This window comes from Crocodylus porosus, unplaced genomic scaffold (assembly GCF_001723895.1).
Source record: "Crocodylus porosus isolate Cpor-Errol unplaced genomic scaffold, CroPor_comp1, whole genome shotgun sequence".
Taxonomy (NCBI): Eukaryota; Metazoa; Chordata; order Crocodylia; family Crocodylidae; genus Crocodylus; species Crocodylus porosus.
Window position 1 is genome coordinate 11727029 of NW_017728950.1, and position 21459 is coordinate 11748487.

The 21459-nt window shown below is 38.8% G+C and overlaps 1 protein-coding gene across 3 annotated transcripts in view; it reads right to left on the minus strand.

Annotated features, from left to right (window-relative positions):
- Window positions 1-775: 775 nt before the first annotated feature.
- The window catches only part of PRRC1 (proline rich coiled-coil 1), a 36706-nt gene continuing 16022 nt past the window's right edge, over window positions 776-21459 (minus strand). For all 3 annotated transcript variants that reach the window (XM_019555133.1, XM_019555134.1, XM_019555135.1), the window contains 5 exons: window positions 18024-18126; window positions 11513-11676; window positions 10631-10734; window positions 7671-7773; window positions 776-2336 (listed from right to left, as the gene is read on the minus strand). In XM_019555133.1, the coding sequence (XP_019410678.1) occupies window positions 2127-2336; window positions 7671-7773; window positions 10631-10734; window positions 11513-11676; window positions 18024-18126 (684 nt within the window). In that variant the 3' untranslated portion in view covers window positions 776-2126. The remainder of the gene's footprint in view (window positions 2337-7670; window positions 7774-10630; window positions 10735-11512; window positions 11677-18023; window positions 18127-21459) is intronic.

Consider the following 21459-nt stretch of genomic DNA (forward strand, 5'->3'; position numbering starts at 1 on the left):
TAGTAAAAAACTCTCTCCTTCACCTTCTCCACACCTTGAGAAAATGGTTATAGTAAGGGAAGCTAACATTTTGTACAGCATCTATTAAAGGAAAAGGATGCACTAGTGAGAAGAACAAAAGGGTTCCCGTGACATCTTTTTTGGATTATGAAATAATGGAAGATGTTGCTGTGCTCCGGCAGGTACGATTAGATGATGGGAACAGCTTGAGGCATCTAACAACTTACCTGAAAATACTTTCTGAGTTGTATGTTGCTACAGCAGTGGTACCATTAACAATAACTGAATAAACTCATTATGGGAAAGACTGTACACAAAATAAAAACTGAAAATTTGGCTCTCAATTTGTCCATCTCCCAAACTCCCCCTCCTTCTTTTACCCACTTATTTTAAAAAGCTTCATGAGGAGGAAAGATACATGGTTACAGGAGTCTCAGCACTAGTCTGAACCACTCTTCACATTCTCTTCTTGGCATGGGAAAGAGAAAGATGTTAAGTATTCTAAATTTGTGAAAGAAATGAGGCATGGAGAAGTTTAATGCATATATAGCAAAAAACATAGAAAGTATTCTTGAACACTTGCCACTGGCTCTCTCCAATGCTTATGGACGGATACTTCAAAGAAAAGGGAACTAGGTTTTCTTCAGAAAAAGCTACATGGAATACATACCAGATACACAAGTCATCTGTGCAAGATGCAGTAAGAACTCATTCATACAAGTTGTGATTGAAAAACAAAAGAAAGAAAAAACTCCACACATTTAAAGTAAAAAGGTACAATTCTTTAGGAAAAAAAACATTTATTTAAATCTAATTTACACTGTAAGCCAATTATGGCAAAATATATTACTTGGAAACAGGACAGAATTTCACTGGGTACAAACAGGAGCTGGCTAAACAGTATATAAAAATGTCCTCTGAAAGCATCTACAAAAGATAAAGGCAGATCAGTATAAGCTGAAAAACTAGTTTTTAAGGCAAAGCAATTATTTATTCTTTGTTTTAAAAAAAAAAAGCTATCATCAAAATATTACCTCTCCCAAGTATCTCCATCTTTCTGAATAAAAATGTAGGCTCATGTCTGATCATAGATATAGGGCATTTTTAGCTATGAAGAAATGCCACAAAGATTTGCAATGAAATGCAGTGAGTCCATGACACCTGTAAGGCAATTCAGGATCTGTACCTGCTTTCATAAATACAGAATGTCAGAGCAAAGTATATGAGTGTCACATTTTGCTAATCTGCTGATGGATGAAAACTGATAAAAATTACTTAAGACTCTTCAGTACGCAAACACAGAATAACTGTCTGAAGATAAGAAATAAGTAAATGGATTTTGTTAAATTCCATTGCCGAGACATTTTCATGCACACATCCTGTCTGATCTAATGTTCATTAAAACAGCTCAGTCTTCCTGTTGGTTTCACTGGGAGATGGACTGAATACATGCTACAAAAAAACTGAAACAAAACAAAAAGTGGAAGACAAGAATTCAGATTTGGACCAGATCTCAACTATAAGAGCATTCATTTATGCTCTCTCTCAACCATTCACTTTTAAAATGCTTTAAAATTACTCAGCATCAGTCCTGAGATGATGTACGTGTAGAGAAAGTACTAAGCACCTACTTATCTTAGGTCCGTAGAAAATACCCAACACAGAGGTACTGAATTGAAATGCAAAAATACATTGGAGATGCTATGAACAAGGCTACTACTGCCATAACTAGTAAATATTTGTACCCCTCTTTAAAAATTATACTTGAGTAAATATAATATTAAATTTGACTTTTCAACAAATGCCTATTACATATCTGAAATGAAAATGCATCCTCCATCCAACAAATTTTAGTGCTATGTGATCCTGCTGTACCAGTTCACTCTAATTTTCTTTTTATGCATCATATTAGAAGTCAATATAATTGATAAAAAAGGAGTTGTTCATTTCCATTATTGAAACAATACCTTTCTAAAAAGAAAAAAAAATATATATTTTACAGGTAGATTAAAAAATTGTGCTGTATCCAACGAGGACTAAAATATTTAGCTGAAGATGCAACCTTTTTTTCACACCAGACAGAAAGGGGGTGGGGGAGGAAGTTCTCTTTAGTGTCAGGTCTTCTTTCAAACGGTCCTGGGTGGTAAATGCTGTCTGTACATTCCTGCTAGAGCCTTGGCTGCACTGTAGATCATTTGTCGACGGGACATAGCAGTAAATGCCACATGCCAATCGGTCCTGTTGACATTCAGCAAAGTTTTCTCCAGCACTTCCCCCACCGTCACCAATAGGCCCGACCATCTCAGGTTATAGTCCTCGGGAGTAAGATTCTGAGCCTGCGTAATAATATCAGATGAAATTATTTAATTAATGAGGTAAAAGGTCAGATTCTAAAATCCTTGCCTTCATTAGTACCTTATTTGGACAGCAGCCCTATTCATTCCAATGGGCTCACTTGAGAATAAGAAATATGCAAAGATTGAAGGTCCCACAACCCTAGATCTAAAAATTTGTCTCTTGGTAACTGGATACTTGGTCCAGTCAATGGGGCTTTTTAAAGTTCCACACATTATGTTCCTAGATGACACAAGACATTCCCAGGGCTACTATGCAGTTTGCCTAGTAACAAAGTCACCCTGGCGTTACCACAAAGTTGTATTGAAAAAGCTGCCAGCCAGATGTAATCAATAAGGATGTGTGTACTTATAGAATGATTTTCATCTTTAGAGGGCTTTAAAAATGTCCAATCCTTAAAACAGCCCTATAAAACAAGTCCATGCTCTATCTCAATAAGGAAATAGAGGATGTGATTGCAAGTTAAACTACACTTACTGGGTTGTTTCTCTGCTACGTACTACTAACCTCGGATACAACATCCTGCAAATGGATAGTGGAATGTCAAGTGAAAGATGACAGTTAACAAGTGGTTCAATAGCAGCCCAAGGGGACAAATGGCTTATCATCCCTGTCAGGAGCAGATTTGTTCAAAATGAGTCATGCAAAAATGACCTGCATAAATGTGTAGAGGGCACTAGACACAAATAATAGAACAAAGCAAATATGAAAGGACTCTTAAATACATTGTAAATAGGCAAGGAAAAGGACAGATTTAGCAGAAAGAACTTAGCAAATGGAAGGAAGCATAGCTTTACAGCAGTGGGAGAGATAAAAGGGTTTTTTCATACATGAACTAACCCATAACATCAAATTGGGATAGATAAGGTAGTTTTGATTTTTTTTACTTCCAGTTAATTAAGACATGTTGAACTGAATTGATGGAAATGCTGTATTTCAAGCTACTGTTACTGGACATCCACAAGAGAAAAAAAATCTGATCCTTTAAATAAATGCTTCAGTATTGGGTCAAGAGCAACATAAACATAGCCTAGGACTGTTTTTTCATGGATGGATTATATCATGAGTAGGGAAAACAAAAGTCCTAAAACTATGAAGCACAAAAGGTGGACATAGTCCCTTTATATAGGAAATTTAGAGTTATTTCTGTTGGTTATAATACAATGCAAGCTTAAAAGTTTACACTCACTCCTACATAGTATCCATATACCATATCAAGTGACATTGAACATGGTTATATACCATATTTACTTGAATACAAGATGAGTTTTTCCCTCCCAACCAGCATGGGGGGAAAAGGCCCTCATCTTATAATTGCATAAGGAAATCCCACTAAATATGTTGTCCATCATTAAACTGCTGCCAAAAGCAGCATATGCTCAGCAACGGAAACCCGTTATGAAGCTGATTAAATGTAGCCAACACTGAGTATGACAAACACATGGCCCACACTGGGCAAACTTTTTATTTTTAAGGAAAATTTTTCATGTCCCAGGTCAAATTAGCTGAATTAGCCAGATCAGTTCCAAATCATTTTAATTGTTCATGAACTGTATACGGCAAGTATCCTCCATCCCACACTTTTCAGTCTGGGGCTTCAGATATTTTTAAATCTTTTGGTAGGCATCCTATGTGCAGACCCAAACCCGGAGGCTTGGGGTTCAGATGCCCCCAAGTTTCACTTGCCCTCAGCTGTATGGCTGCAGGAACAAGCTAGGGAGGAATTTCCCATTTCCATACAGTCGACATGTATCCAAGATCCTCCCACTGGAAGCCAGCCAGCGGTAAGCTAACTATGAGGCTCTCATAGGGAGTCCTGTCCACATGCAGACAAAGGTGCACCCTCTGCTACACAGTGCCGTTTGAAAGTGCATTCCCTTGGCTATGGTATCTCCCCTGCCCACACTGGACAAACATGTTAGGTTTGTTTGTTTTGTATTTTTTTAAAGGAATTTTTTTGTGCCCCCCCCAAGTCAAATCAGCTAAATTAATTCCAAATCCATGCAAGTCATTTCCAGAACCATGTGTGACCTTGCTACTGGCAAGCATCCTCCCTTCGCCTGGGGCTTCAGATACTGCCAAATCCTTTGGCTGGCATCCTACACACAGACCCAAGCCCAGAGGCTTGGGGTTCGGATGCCCCTCGATTTTGCTTGCCCTCAGTTATATAGCCGCAGGAGCAAGCTAAAGAGAAGGCTCTGGCTTTAGATTAATACATAGTACAAACTATACATGATAATGATAAGTAGGTGCCAAAATGCAGCTCAAAAGTGTGTTTATGGAGGACTTGTGCTAAAACTTGCACCAGTTTTAGAAAAAGGTTTGATTCTGGATTAACTAAGTGCATGAGTACTACATACAAATTGCTACAGCCATGCTTAATTTCGAGGTTATTGTTTTGAAATTTGTCCCTCACTTCCCTGTTCTCAGGGAGAGCAGGATCTGTCAATAAGGAGTGAGGAAAAGGTCTGCAGGGGGGAGCAGAGAGCAAAGGGGCTACCTGACCTACCCCCCACCCCCAATTTATTTTCCCTGCTGTAGCAGTGGGAATCGGACAAATTCAAGGCAAACCTCCAGTACAGTAATTAGATTCTATACCTAGAAAAATTATAACCATTTTATAAAATTTTCCATATAAGGAATCTAATTACTGGGGGGGGTCATCTTATAATCAAGGCTGTCTTCTATTAGAGTAAATACCATATATCAATTAAGCAGATCCATTTATGAAATCTTCCTTGTCAACTCCTGCTATGTAGTAAATAGAACTTTTCAAAGTCTGAAGTCTTTTAACCTAAGAAGGAATCATACTACTTGAATCTATAATCTGGTCACAAAATCCTTGGACACAGGCATGGTGGATGTAGTCTTTCTGGATTTTAGGAAGGCCTTTGACACTGTCTCTCACCCCATTCTTGTTACAAAATTAGGAGATTGTGGTGTTGATCCCTACACAGTCAGATGGGTCACCAATTGGCTGGAGGGCTGCAGCCAGAGAGTGGTGGTAGACAGGTCATTTTCAACCTGGAGGGATGTGGGCAGTGGGGTCCCCCAGGGCTCGGTCCTTGGGCCCACACTGTTCAACACCTTCATCAGCGACTTGGACAAGGCGGTGAAAAGCACCTTGTTCAAATTCGCAGATGACACTAAGATGTGGGGAGAAGTGCGCACACTAGAAGGGAGGGACAGGCTGCAATTGGATCTGGACAGGTTACGGGGGTGGGTGGATGAGAATAAGATGGGATTCAATACTGACAAGTGCAGGGTACTGCACCTAAGGAGGCTAGATATACACTTTGCCAGGGTTGTTTGACCCCAGCATTCTTTCCTGCCCATGGCATGGGAATGGACTTGATAATCTGCTCAGGTCCCTTCCGACCCTACCAACTATAAGTTTACTACTATTTAAATAGTAGCAGTTATTGTAAGATTCAATGTATTTTTATAAAGTGGAAGAAATACTTATTTTACTGCATATTAGAATAATAAATGTTGTTTCAAAGAGAATGTAAAACTGTAATAAAGAACAGGTAGGTATCCTAGCTAACATGGCCAGGGAGCAAAAGACAACGAGAACTTCACCCACTGAAGCTAGTAGTAAATTTTTCCTCCAGCTTCATATTTACTTATTCTTCCTGAGGAAAACTGAGTAACAATGTGTTGCATTTTTTCCTTTAGCACTTCTATAATTTTTACAAGGTTGCAGAACTTCTGAAAAAAGTTAAAAATGTAAAAAACGAAAAACAGGAACAAAAACTCCACACCCCACAGACATTCTACTGGAATTCAGAAACAAGTACACAGGAATTTGGGATTTAAAAGAAACTGAAAGTTAAACTCTAAACCAACTATTTTGTTTAAAATATTTTCATGGGAAATTTTTTAAAGAAAAAAAAGTTATGCCACATCCAGCTGTAATGTATAAATTGCAACCACTGCAGGGGACTGCAGAATTGGTGGGAAAGCAGAGAAAAAGGTTCCAGTGATGACTAAACAAATTCTTATCCTTTACATCTTACAAAAGCTATATAAATGTTGGACCACAGTTGATGAAATGAGTCGAGACATTTCATCTTACTCTCAGAGAACCTTCCCACTGGAGATACATCATTGACATTCCCTCCCTTTCTTGAAATACCAGAGCCCAAAAGGAAAAACTGCCTCACCCTTCAGATTATTTAGATAGAAGTGGTCTCGCTGTCACTAGAAATAGAGTTTTCTTTTTCTTGTGATTTTCACCTACTACATAATGGTGGTTTTTACTGAAATTGATGTAGCCTGTTGCTAGTTGTTGTATATTAATAATATGCATTAATATTAGGACAACTGTAGTAAGGCTGGGAACTGAACCCAGGACTGCCGGATCCCAAATTTCCTAGATCCAAACTATACCTCAAGTTATGGGAAAGGATCCATTTTATTGGGTTTTTTAAAGTTACTTTAGATTTGGTAAGGATTTCCTCAGAGGCTCTTCTTTATTGGGAGTTTCTTTCCAGGTTAGCAGTTTTGTGGGACAAGCATGGTTAATCCTACCGGCTAACTGTAGAATGATGCCAGAGTTACAGTGCCATGAATGCACAACTCAAAGCTTTGAAGGTTATCAATAAAGAAAGAAAACCTTAAAAATGAAGATTAAATATGTGCTAGATATATTAGCTCCCACTCCGTGATGTACAGTGTAAAGGCAGACCCGTATGGCTGCATTTCTGGTAAAAGCCACGGGCCTCTATGCTGGCTCAGGGTTTTGCCTATTTACAAACTGCACAAGAGGAGCAATAGCTTGTGATGCTATTCCATTATGCTCAATACAAAAGCAAGTCTGTTGTAATTCAAAAGCTGCTGTCACTCTCTCGCAATCACTAGGAAGAAAGAGAAAGATACTGAATCAGCATTAAGTTGTAAAGCTTATTTTAATAATTCATTTTTTCAAACATTCTATGTTTCTTTTACTGAAAAGATTTCAAACATTTAAATAACTTTTCCTGGGCTCAATGCAGAGTTTTTACAGCATGCCTTTTGCCAGTAGCTCTTCAGTCCAAATCAGCTAGAAAACTCTACAAGTAACTACAATTTTTCTGGATATATTGAGTTTTAAATAAATAAAAAACACTTTATCTCTAAGGGTATTTACATATATCGACCACGACCATCACAGCAGTTTTCATCTAGATCTTACCTTCATCTTATAAATAAGAATTGAAGTGAAGAGATATTTGCTATAGTATGGAGTTGTATCATTCATGATATTAAATCAAAGGAAGTCCTGGCTCCCAAAACTCAAGCTATTAAATAACTAAGAAATGCAGAAAACTTACCTGTTGAACGTATTGTAAAGGCACTGGTGTTGCTTGGGTGAAAGTTTCTAGATGAATCCCATGGACTGGATCTTCAATAATCAGACAGCCAATGTCAAACCACCTGTAATGGCATACAAATTACCTACCCTTTAAGCAGTAAACTGAAGAATGCAGTGTCAAGGATGGTGCTTCAATTTACAGGATGTTGCAGAGTACATGTATGAATTTATTATTGCAATAAAGAATCTAATGGGTACATTTTGATATTTTACAACTAGAGCCTATAAAAAGGCACTGCTCTATTATATAAACATAGGTAACTCACCATTCACTGAAAAAATAAATCAAAAGGAACACCAGTAGGATATATATTTGGACATATTAGCTATACTGTAATTTTCACAGAGTCTTCATAAACCCGAGGTTTTGTTCTTAAGTCATCCTTTGTTAAGCCCATGGACAAAATTAACATTTAACCACTGTGAAAAGGGAGGGGAAGTTGCAGGTTGGGAACACACACCAGCTGTTACACTGTTATGCTCCTATAGTGATACAAGTTAGCTAAGTACCTGTAAGTTTAACCTGGAATGAAATAGGGTTATAGCTTCAACGTTTACTACATTTGTATCCTAACAGGGCAATGGTTCTACAGCTACATTGTAACAGCTTACATCAATAATGACTTGATACAATTGTTAAATCTGGTTACTCACTAAATAAAAACCTGCATCTCACTCAGACTCACAGAAGTAATCCCATTTGTAGAGACATAGTGTATACCCACATGAATTCACAAAAAAGTAACTCTATTAAAACCAATTATTTAATGTGTTAATTGAAAAGAACAACTAGACAGCTTACAAATAATATGGAGCACAATCCATTAAAGTACATAGGGCCAGCATCTAGATCATTTTCCTCATCTGGTTTGTAGAGACTAAAATATTTTTTTCCTAGCAGAGTCTATGGTGGCATGATCTGGATCAAATTAAGGCTGACATATTGTCCCTAGCTCATGTTTATTTAATTCTCACAACTGTGTCTACAGTTAAATGGTTCCAGCTGAGAGAATAGGGCACAGGAACTATTAAATCAAGTTTAGAAGGGGAAAAGATTATTGTGGTGTTTTTTCTGATCTTTACTTCAGAAGAATGGATGTTGTTGCTATGAAGATTATGTAAAGTTGGGGTTGTAGTCTGGAAGATTCAGACCGTAGGAACCAACTGGCTGGGCCACTTTTGCTTCATGCAAGGGTGAGGTTAATAAAGCCAGCCAGGACAGGACTAGCATTGATAACACTGCTTTGGGTTCCTGGTCTAAAAAGGTGTAGGGGAGGGAAGGAGTTTAAAGGGGATGTAACAGGGGACCACTCTTCCATTTAAAACATGTAAGAATGCTGAGCAAGTTACCTTGAACTGCAAACAGCCAAATAAGGGAATTGAAAAGTATATTTACATAGACCCAATAAACTGGGTAAACGTTCAATGCCACAAATACTGCTAGAAGTTAAAAGGGGTAGCAATTTTCCTTCCTTTCCAATTGCTGCAATATGAGAGGGGAGAAGTTCGTACTGACCAAAATAAAGTTTTAATGAGTGGCTCTCAAAGCAAGTGAGGTACCAGAGATTGGTGAGAATTCACTTGAAGGCTCCTCTTCTGGGGGATTAATGGATTTGCAAGACAACTCTGGTTAACACCCTGGACTGTGACATGTTGAAAAATGATACCTTGATGAGCTATATATCCAAGGATACACATTTTAATATTATATAATGACTACCAGCACCAAGTTCTATTATTTTCACAATGTTAGAGGCAAGAAGAGGCCAAAAAGAACTAGAATATCTTTAGTCTACTATATAAAGAGACTTTTAATATTCCCCTTTCAGTAAAAAAAACCTTATACATAAAGAATAATTTTGCTCTTGTGAAGTACCAGGGCTCATTCATTTAATCAGGCTTTGCTTCAGTTACATTCCTTGTACCTCTCAATATGCAAAACAAGCTCCAATTCCTAACAACACTGCAGTCCTGGGTCATTTTGAGCATTATACAGACCGCACTTACAAAGATTTAGGAACAGGTAAATAGAAAACAAAAGCCTTCCTTTTTTTCTGCCGCACTTGGGGCAAATGTCTCCTGTATAATCAATTTTTTCTTAAAACCTTCTCTGTAGCAATAAAACCATCTAAACCAAAAATTAGATAAAATAAACATACTTGCTTATTCTGCTTCCTTTTATGTTCACTGAATGCATGAAATATATTTTGCTCCATTCAGTTAATATTAGGTTAAATAAATAAGAAAGGATTCAAATTTTCTGTGTGTATTTTTTGTTTGTTTGAGATGCCTATTTTCTAAAGTAAACACATTAAGGCCTAAGAAGTAGACCCTAATGCTTCTGACATTGCATTACAAAATTAATCAACAGTAATCTGTTAGCTCCAACTTTCCTTTGATGACTTATTAAAACTTGAATTCTAAATGGAATCTCTAAAATAGAAGCATTTTTATAACTTCCTAGAGTTGCAAGTATTTTAAAAAGTAACTGAAAATGAACCTAACTTGAGAACACTGTCAATTAGTAATGAATAGAAATACTCAGTGTACCACTACAATGCCAGTAAGTCAGCTAATACACTCTCCAAATGAGACGTCATTTCAGAAACGGAACTAGCTATCAAACTGGAACACATAAAACTCCCTCACTTTTGACAGTTAGCTGCCCTTGTGTCATGCTTTTAAACTTTGAATCCCAGTACATCTGACAGATTTTAGCTATTAGTTAACTTATACGGCTTTTTGAAATTGTGCAGTCTCTTGTCCAAAGCAAAGTCTGCCAAGGTAATATCATATACCGACAACTTCCCTCCTTTTCTCTCTTGAGAAGGATACTGCTAATAATTCTTTATGGACTACCTGAACCCAATACAGAATGCTCTTTTTTGCTCCCAACCTGAATAAATTAAAGCTTCTCACTTGTCAGGAAGCAATTCTGCGATGAAATTTTCTACAGACACAGCAGGCTGTTTCTCATGTATCACTCCAGTCCGACGCAAGCTGTCTATCCTTTCCTGTGCTCCCTAAACGACAACATAACAAGCTCTTAGAGAATGTTCTGAAAAACCCACAACAGAGCATAAAAAAAGATGGAAGAATGTAACCTTTAACCTCCAAGATAAACCACAGACATTATACAGCACCACAGGAATTTTAACAATGCTAATATTTGGAAATAAAGCTCTGAAATTCCAAAAGTTTACAGAAACTATGACAAAACACTTATTTTAGATTTGTCTTTAAACATTAGGAATTAAGTTACTCATTTCCCAAGACAAAGTAAAAGTTTTAAGATTCCCTTACTTTTAAGCAGTGCTGAATTTCACTATGGTTAGTAGGTGCATAAATATTTCCATGACTCATACTCTCTTTCTCTAGGCTTATATTTTGGTTGTGATAATCATGTTAATATATTTTGTATCAACATAACAACGGTAGGGCAAGAAGAATCCTTTAAAATGTGCAATTTTTTTAGACTGTTACTATCCAAGTTGGTTGGGGGCCAAGAACTGACACACACTGAAAGTATTATAAATGATAAATAACCAGGTATGGTTGCATTAGGAAACTGCCAAAAATAGTATTTATGCTCCTCAGTCACTTCTAATACATACCTTCCCAAGAAGACACAGATGTTCTTCTAATAACGGATCTGACATGACCATAATAATAGACAACGATAACCAAGAAAGCTTTCCTCAATGCCCCAGTTAGGATTTTCTAAGTACATTTGTCACTCAAAAACTGCTGGTGTTCAAGATCTCCTAACTGAGCTTTCTCCATCATTATTCACCCACTTACTTTTAATCCAGCTGCATAGCCGACAGGTTGTGGTGCAATATTTGACTGTCCAGCTTCCCCAGTAACTACAGCCATTCCAAAGACTTCCTGGAAAGCATCTCGAATGGCAGCCACTTTTACTTCTTTGTTGGAGGTAACCACTATGTCCAGCTCTCCTCCAGATTCTACAAAGACAAAATGATTTTGTTGAGAAAACCTCATTAAATACATTGGCTATGATTAAACTGCTGCCAAAAACAGCATGTGCTGAGTAATGGAAACCAACTAGGAAGTTGATTAAATGTAGCCAACAGTGTGCATTACTATAAAATATATGGCTCATACTTTTTTTTTAAAGACATTTTTTGTGTTCCAAGCCAAATCAGGTCCAAATTCATGAGTTAGTCCAGAACCATAAGTGGCCCTACAACCAGCAAACATCCTCCACCCCCACCAGGGGCTTCAGATATTTCTAAAAGTCTTTGCATCCTACGTGCAGGCCCAAGCCTGGAGGCTTGGGGTGCGGATACCCACAAGTTTTGCCTGCCTTCAGCCATATGGCCACAGAAGCAACACATTTTCATAAAGTGCGGTTTAAGCCTCAACACCTCAACAGGTACTAAACCACACCAAAAGAACAGTTATCCCCCAGGAGCTTAAGGAAAACTGCCCTCATGGATCCAGATACGTGGTGTTTCCCTGCCATGCTGGACAAACATAGTACAGCCCACCTGATGAAGACACACAGTAGTACCTATTAAGCACAGTCCCCCCCAGTGCTGACTCTTTTTAGAGTCCCCCTCTGCAAACATTTTGATTCCTTCTGAATTCCCACAGTTGAGCTATGCCTTTCTGTCCCGTTTCCAATGTTTCCTAGTTCTTCAGCCTTGAATGCCTGGCAAACTTCACAAAACAGGGCCCCAAACAGTTCACCCAGAATCTCTCCGTTGCCCCCCACCGCATCCTGTTACATACATTTAATGTAGCCCCACCCACCATGAAGTGAAGCCAGACCAGATTTCTTTGCAACTTATCGACATATAAATTTTGGAGCATCCCAGGACTAGTGACAAGAACACCCGGTTCCAGTCATGAGTGGGGGCTAATCAATACATGTATCCCTTGTAAGGAGAAGGCAGGGGGGTTATCTAGAGTACACACACACATTCCCCCATAGCAGTGTTGAGCTGTAGGGTAACTATGGCTTGAAATGCTGTTGACGCTGCTGGGTCCCAGCCCAGTGATCTATATGGTAAATCATGAGACTTTTAGATTTAGAATTATATCAAGTCTAGCTCGTACTCTATATAAGGTTGGTGCCAAAGTGCTCTTAAAAGTACCTTTATGGAGTTCCTGAGTTAAAACTTGTAGTAGTTTCAAAAAAATGTAACGTACATCAATTGGATGACAAAATCTTTGGGTATAAAATGCAAATTGCTATAGCTATGTTTAATTTCAAGGTCCATGTTTTTATATTTGCTCCTCACTTCCACATGCTCGGGAAGTGGTGGGTCTGACAGTAAGGAAGGGAACAAGAAGCTGAAGGAGGAAGAAGTAGTTGTGGGGGAGGTAGAGGGCAAGGGGACTACCTGGCTCCACCCCCAAGATTTATTTTCCCTGCTGTTGCAATGGGATGGGCACAAATTAAAGACAAACCTAAAATAATTAGTTTCTATATGGAAAATTATAACACATTTATAAAATTGTCCATACATAAAATCTAAGTAGTGGGGTCATTTTATAATAATAATAATAATCAAGGTCGTCATATCTGAGCAAATACAGTAAAAACATTTCTTTTGAAGCTCTGGCTAACTTCTAAGCATCCTTGAACCATTAGCTTCAACATTATTTGAATCTCTTTTCTTGCATCTCTAAGCACTTTACATGTTTCTACCTCTGGCTTTCTTTTTCTTACATTAATTTATTTCTAATATCCATCTAAAACTTTAAAATCTAAAAGGAAAAAGTTTCCTTTTTTAAAAAAAGCTTCTACTATAAGCACAGCAGTTTGTACTTTCACTGTAAGGTTAGAACACTATTCCAGAAAGAAAACCACCCTCACCATGCAGCTTTTATTTAACTGCTTATGACTTAACACAGCAGTGCCCAACCTTTTCCCACCCTCAGCCCAAACAGGTGATGTTCAGACCCTGTGCAGGCTGGAGCCAGGGGGGTCAGATCTAGTGCAGGAGTCATGTCCTGGCCCCAAGCTGAGCCTGCTGTGCAGGGTTTGGAGATTTGGCAGTAATGCATCTGACCTGCAGGCCAGAGGTTGAGCACCCCTGTTTTTAAAATGTTAAATTATCCTCATTTTCTCCATAAAATATTATACAAAGTCTATGACAGCACTGTCCAAAAGTTCTTGCTGCAATATACTTCACTATGCAAAATCAGTTGAAAGAGTATGTTGTGTTGTTCTTTTCCAGTAAACATTCCTAAATTTGAAGCAATTCAGTTAGATGTCAACTTTCCATGTAAAGCATCAAGAATATGAAGACTTTGCACACAAACAGCATACTTTGCACATAAACTGCCAGTCTATGAATCTAGTTCCTTTGAGGGCTCTTTGACTGCAAAAGTACATAGAAAATTATGCAGCACTTTATATAGTCTTAATGCACGAGGGTCAAAGATACAGCCCAGAACCCCATCATCTGCTCCCTGGTGCTACTCTGGTCCCCGAGTCCAGAGCTGAATCACATGCTGTGGGGCTGCTTCCACAGGCTGGATGAGTGGCATGGGGCCAGTCCCATGCCACTCATTATGGGCCAGATGAGTTTGATACCCAGGTCTAATGAGTGGGAGAAAGGCAAAGTAGATAATGGATTTGAAAAACAAGTGCTGCTTACGCAAGCATTACACCTAAAAAACCTGATGCTGAAGTCTACAGTATTTATTTTAATCACCACAAACAAGAGATTTTCCAGAAGAAGCTTGAAATTTAACATTTAAAAAACAACAACAGCAACAACATTTACCACAGCCCAAATTATTTGCAAACCTTCAACTGAAGGAATACTTCTTTATTATTATTTTTAAAAGTGGGGGGGTCGGGGAAAATCACTGAAGACTTGCTACAACAGTGACTACAGAACATTCTACCAATGAGTTAAGTTTGAAAAACTATTTTTTTTTGCGTGCTCATCACTGAACATTAGACAACTGCATTAAAACTTGAGTAATGGCAGAACAGAAAAATATCCCAGCTGCTGAGAATATCTTAATTTGAATAAGAAAAAAATCAATCACAGGAAGAGACACTTACTACAAACACCTAAACATTTTAAGATTCAGTGAAATTAAATCCTAGTAGAGAGCCTTAAATGGAAGAAAATCCGCAACGAGGAATCGCTGAAGTACTGAAGACAACTCATTATGCACCCATTAAACTACTGTGTAGAAGAAGCTTCTTTAATATAAGAAACGCTACAGAGACTATATACTGTATCTTATCATACCACAGGTGAACGGTTTCAAGGACCACCTCAGAAATATAACTAGCTGGGTAGGAAAGAGTTTAGAGCCGCATTGCTATGCCCATTGATCTTAGTGGAAGTTTTTCCATTAAATTAAGTGCAGTACACAGCAACAAATCATAACTGCAAGGCATGGTCATTGTTCCCCTATTGCAAACATTATCTAGCAAATGGATAGCATGTGTTCAGTCATCTTAGACATCATATAGTCCTACAGCATGGAAACAACTGTTGTGTGCGCCAAAGTTATTAAATGTAGTTCCCAGGCAACACAAATAAATAGTGGCTTTAACTACATGCGTCGGAATTAATGTGACGAACTTGCATCTGAAATTCACCTCTGCTCCGTGACTGTCCAAATTACAACAGATGCTTTCATTACATAATGTGTGACATATATTAGTTGCAGCTACCAGCTCTGCCAATACAATATAAGGTTACCTGACAACCTCCATTGTAAGATACTGTTTTTGGTTGCTGAATTCTAAATTTCCTGAACCGTATGTAATCAACATTTACCAGTTTGATATTTTCCCCTCACCCCAGAAAGTGTTTTCTTAATTTTTAATTGGACTTATCATTTACTTCACTCACAATGAGCTGTTGAGATGTTGTCATTTAAACATAATAGTTTTAACATAAATAACCTTCTGTCATTTTTTAAATATTCCACATCCTTCCTCTCCAAATACTAGCAAGAGGCCAGAATCTATAGCAGGGGTGTTAAACACAGGACTCATGGGCCAGATCAGGCTTGTGGAGCCTCACGATTCAGGTCATGGTGCTGCCCCTGGGTCTGTCAGAACCACACAGGGCACAGCACATAACCATGGGGCAGGACTAGTCCTTGGGCTGGATCAGGCCCATGGTATCTTCCACCTTTTAAATCCCTCCCCTGGGATACCAGATCTGATAGCTGCTCCAGCTGGTACAGGACCCATGCTGCATGTGGCACAAATCCCAGACAAGCCAGAACAGGCACCATGTGCTGTACAGTCCAGCTGGAGTGGCAGCTGCGCCGCATGCTATGCCCACCCTGGCCAGATTATGCCACACACACAGCTGGTCAGGGATGCAGGCTGCACCTAGTGCTTATTCCAGCTGGTGCACACAGCACTCACAGATACTGTATGAAGCGCAGGTCCTGGATTGGCTGGAGCAGGTGCTGAATGCAGCACAGTCCCAAAGCAGCTAGGATGGGTCTCTCACATGGCTCAGTTCACCTGGGGTGGCCACCACATGCAGCACAGCTGCCTCTCCAGTCAGACTGCATTGTACTACATGCAGTACCCAGAGCAGCTAGAATGGGATCTGAGCTGCACACACAGCACAGGTCCTAGATGAGCTGAAGCAGCTGCTGGATCAAGTATGCCCGGGGGGGGGCATCTATTGACCCAATCTAGCCCACAGAATGACCCCACACCACTCATCTGGTCTATGGGGCCAGATGTGATTGCCATCCCTGGTCTATAGGCTCCCACCTACACCACAATTCTATTTTGACTCCTGTAGCTTTCTGGTTTAAAGTTTTCTGTTAGCAAGAAAGAAACTTGGATCATCCAAACAGCTCTCAGATCTGTATATTGAAAATATACCATATTCCTGTCACTTCTAAAGTTCTATTCCCACCAATTAAGCAGCAATGGAAGTACTGCTGCTTTCCTCCCAGCCCACTCACACCAATCAGAAGTGACTGGACAGCTTTAAAATTTAACTTTACCCATGTTAGGAATTATTTCAAAGTTCCCAAGTCATTTTGTTAAATATATGATGTGGCTGAAGGAGAGAAAGAAATTTTATCAGAAGTTTTATCTTTTCCTTTCCTTGCCTCAGTAACCCTTTAAAGTAATAATACTCTGTGGCATTGTTAACAATCTCCAGTTTTCACTTGCTAGCATACAATGGATGTGGTGTGTGGAGCATGTTTTTCCCCAAAATCCAAAAGTAGATACTTAACCAGAACCGTACATGAAAAGCAACTGAGAGCTAAAAAAAAGACACATTACACTGGAATTTTCCCTTTCAACGAGGAACAATGTTTTAAATGCAGTATTCTTTAGCAAGGTCTAGAGCTTTGCCTCTGTCTCTTCCTCTTGTTTTTTGTATTTCACTAGCGTTTCCACCAGCAACCACAACAAAGGGAAAACTGCCCAGAGTGTTAACAAGCAGAACATTAAAAAAAGCTCTTGCAAATATTCAGAAACACATTCTGATGAGTCTTCCTGAAGGTAACAGCATGCATATGTAGTAGAGAAGCTGAGATAATATCAGGAGAAATGGCATAGTTTGGAGTTGGTAAGGCACCAAACTGGGATTTTACATTCAGCTCTGCTATCAACCAACTTGCTCCATAAACTCAGGAAAGCCACTTCATTTCTCCCATGACATGTTCCCCTTCACTGGTAGACTCTCTTAATTATTTAGATAGTGAGCTCTCTGGGACAGGAAGCTAGGACTTTCAAGCACTAATGTAATATCTAAACCATGCTAGGTGCTGTACACCTACACTGAAGACTTTATTATAGTATTAATGAATGGGAGAAATGGATACCCTCTAAAAGGAAAATGTTGGGAACCAAAGCCCATAGAGAACAGACTTGCTGAAGAGTACTGTTTACGGCAGAGCTGGGAATAGAAGCTAAGTTTTGATAAAGCTCAATCTAGCACCTTTACCATGAAACTGGACTGCCAAAATTCAGCTAATTCAAAGGCTACCAAATAGAACGGATTTTTATGACTTTCCAGTATTTGAGGCCGTTACTGCATGGAAACACAGACATAGAATGATCCTAAATGTAATGATTGTCACTATCACCATCACACCACTAAAAGGCAGTATTGTGTAACTTGAAATCAGGTCCCACAATTAAAATAGTCTGTCTTAACAAGATTTAGTATGTCACACTCCAGGTATTCTGTTAAATTGCCCGTTTCATTTTAAAACAACTATACAGTAGGAAAGCTTCTTCTGGAAAGTATGCAAACCAAAAGTGGTCTGAAGTACAGTATGGTTCACACTCACCACTCTCTTGAAGTTTGTCTTACGTACTTACTGATGTAAGGAGCCATGCCAGGATCCAGCGTTGTAATCATGGTCTCTACTGAGTGTTTGGTTTTATCAAGCACTGACTTTACCATAGGATTTCCAGCAACACCCTACAGATAAAAAAAGAGGCATGCACTATATATCATGTTTATTCTAAAAATCAAATCAAGCATTTTCCTAAAGTCTAAAGTGGAAAAAGAAAAACAATAGAACCATAATACTAATTCTACTCCCCCCCCCCCGCCCAACACATGCATACACTAAGACAAAGATTTTCCAATCATTCAGAACAAAAAGCAGGCATCTCTAAGAACTAACCATTTAACATCAATCTATGCCTAGGAGACAGTATTCAGATTGAAACGAAGCTAGTCAAATCTAGATGACTGACAGCTGATTTTAATTTACTTGATTGCAACAGGACTATTTCATGAGTGCAATTAAACTTAAGCACATAACTGTTTGCAGGTTCCAGGGTTAAAACTGTATTCAAGAATCTCTCAAAGATTTTGTACAACTAAGAAAGTCTACATAACTTTTAATTCTTGACCTTAACCAACAACCTACTATATATTTATTGTGAAGTATAGGTTACTCTCTCAAACAGGTCAAAGTTTTCATAAAAAAAGAACCAGAGAGTCTCTCAATGTGTGTATTTAAGCAACAAAGGGTGGGGTTTTCAGAAACACTTAAGTGACTTAGTAGCACAAGTCCTATTGATTTCAAAATGACAAACCCATAAAGTTCAGTTAAAAGGTTTCAAGCTCTGAATTCTAGAAATTCAATTAAAAGGTTGCACTGGTTAAGACTACTTTTTTGGTGTTGATGTGCTCACAGAAAAGATATTAACAAAGGCCTGAGCTTAACATTTGTGTAGATACTTAGACTTAAGCATGAAAACCCCTCAGCTGAAAAAACATCAAAAATCCCACTACCATTCAGCAAGTATGTGCAAAATATAACTTCTAAAGCAATCTGAGACAACAACATGAGAAGAATGCAGAGACTGGATTGGCAATTCCTTGGCTGAGGACCCTCATGTGTACTTAGGAAGACACACAAGCCACAAATAAGAGATCTCACTTTCATTGCAGCCTAACTGAATAATCATACAATCTGCTCCGATTTTGTCGCTAATACCTCACTACTGCCTTACTATTCAATGGTTTTAACAAAATGTGTATTAAATAACCTCTTTCTCAAAGAGCAAGAGCACTGCCTGTTAAAGGTAATGCACTACCAGGATCCTTGGTCCAGAAAAGTCAGGGTTGAATTTATGCCTGGGTTTCCAGCATTAACTACTGGATGCTGTCATACTATGGAACCAGGCTACCTGAAGTATTCAAAAGAATGGTATGAAGGAGGATCTCTTTTTGAAAAAGAATCTTAAAATCACAATGGGCTCTATTTTTGAATGGTTCATTACTGATGTTTTCTGAAGCAACAGAGCTGAAAGTCCTCTGTTTATATGTAGTCTCCAGACAATACTGGCACAGGCCCTGCATATCTCTGCCAAATTGTAGGTGGAGCTGCTTTCTTCTGCATTTAAAGGTGGAATCAATATGAATGTAAATAGCGTTCCAAATCTTACAAAGTGCCAATGTCACTCAACAGCAATATAATCAAACTTGGTTAAATTTATGGGGGAGAGGAGTGAAGACATCGGGGCATCCATGTAACACTACTCTAGAGTAATATTTCACAAGGCCCAATTTTTTTTAATGAACAGAATGAACAGTTTTAAGTCCAGCTTTAGAAATTTACATACCTAAATTTGTTTTGGTGAAAGATAAGTATCTTATAGCACATTTTCCCTTTGTATGAAGCATGTTGTTTGCTTGTTTACACAATATTTAAAATTATAAAGCAATCAGAGGAATTAACATGATTGATGAGGTATTTTGAACTGCTGCCTGAAGAAACCCTTTTCACAAAATATACATGTGTTCTACATAATCTCATAGTTGAAATGGTTAAGATGTTTAGAAGAAAATCTCTAAAGTGAAATAGCCATGAATCTGATGGTTATGAAACTGGGATAGCTGAGAAAAATGCTAAGAAGGGACCACATGCAGTGATCCTACAGTTACCAAAGGGTAACTCACTTTCCTCTTCAAATAGGTGTCAGTATGTATCCCATTACAGACATCTGGCAAGCAGTTTTCCTTCCAGAGAACAGGACTGAAGTTCCAGCTGTAACAGCAAAAACAGCACTGTTCTCCCAAATCTGACATCCAACCTGGATGCCACATCACAAGCATAATTAACAAGGATTAATTTGCTATGCAACACAGTTAACTTAATCATCTCTCAAGCATAATTTTTGAAGCACGTGAATAAGATGCTTCTGCCCGGGTGGAGTGTATCTTGGTGTTTGTTAAAACCAAATCATGGTGTGGACCATATTCTCCCCTGTCATTGACTGCTGCTGATTTTTGTTGCCAGTCATGATCTAAAATAGTAAATTTGAGGCCAGATAAAGGAGGAGGGTGGGGGAGTGTCAAAAGGTACCGACATCAGGGGCAACTGTTAACCCACTGGGTGCTGTCCACAACAATACAGCAGCTCCGTCAGTCACGAGAAGCCCCATCTGTTAGATCAGTGTTTCCTAACCAGTGTGTCATGGCACAATGCAGTGCCATTAGAAATGAACAGGTGTGCTGTGGAAATTTGTCATGGCAATGAGCTACAATGAGCTCATATGTACAGGGATGGGGAATGCCTTGACTGGTGTACCACAGAAAACTTTTATTAATGTAAGTGTGCCTTGGGTTGGAAAAGGTTTGGAAACACCGTGTTAGATGGCCCACCACTATGGGCCATATGTTTGACACCCCTGACACAACACACCACAGAAGCATTGTCAGGAACATTACAAAGACTAGTTGAATGGCCCTCAGCTCTCTGATGTTCACAGATTTCATACTGTTCTAAAGTCAAGCACCTTAGAGTTGTTGATGGTTTAGGTGGGTGTCCCAGCCTATTCCTGATGCATCAGTAATAGGAGTCATCAAGAAAAATAGCTCCGCTTTCCTGATTTTGACAAGTCTAGCCACCAAGCAAGCTTTTCTGTGACCTGAGACAGAGTTATGATCATTTTTTTCATGTGATATGCAAACATGGAACATTCAGACTGCAGCCACAGTTGGAAGGGCTTTGTGTCAATTTTAACACGTAGTATCATGAAAAATGCAAGACATGTGACCTAAATGTCCCAGGCACATACACCCTGACGTCATCAAAACCAACTATACGCTGAATACTCCTGAATGGAAAGAGTCTAACAAGTATGCTCTTCTACAGTTTCACAGATTTCATATTTCATAGACATCAGGGCTGGAAGGGACCTCGGGAGATCATTGAGTCCAGCCCCCTGCCCAAAGGGCAGGAAGTCAGCTGGGGTCAAAGGATCCCAGCAAGATAAGCATCCAATTTACTCTTGA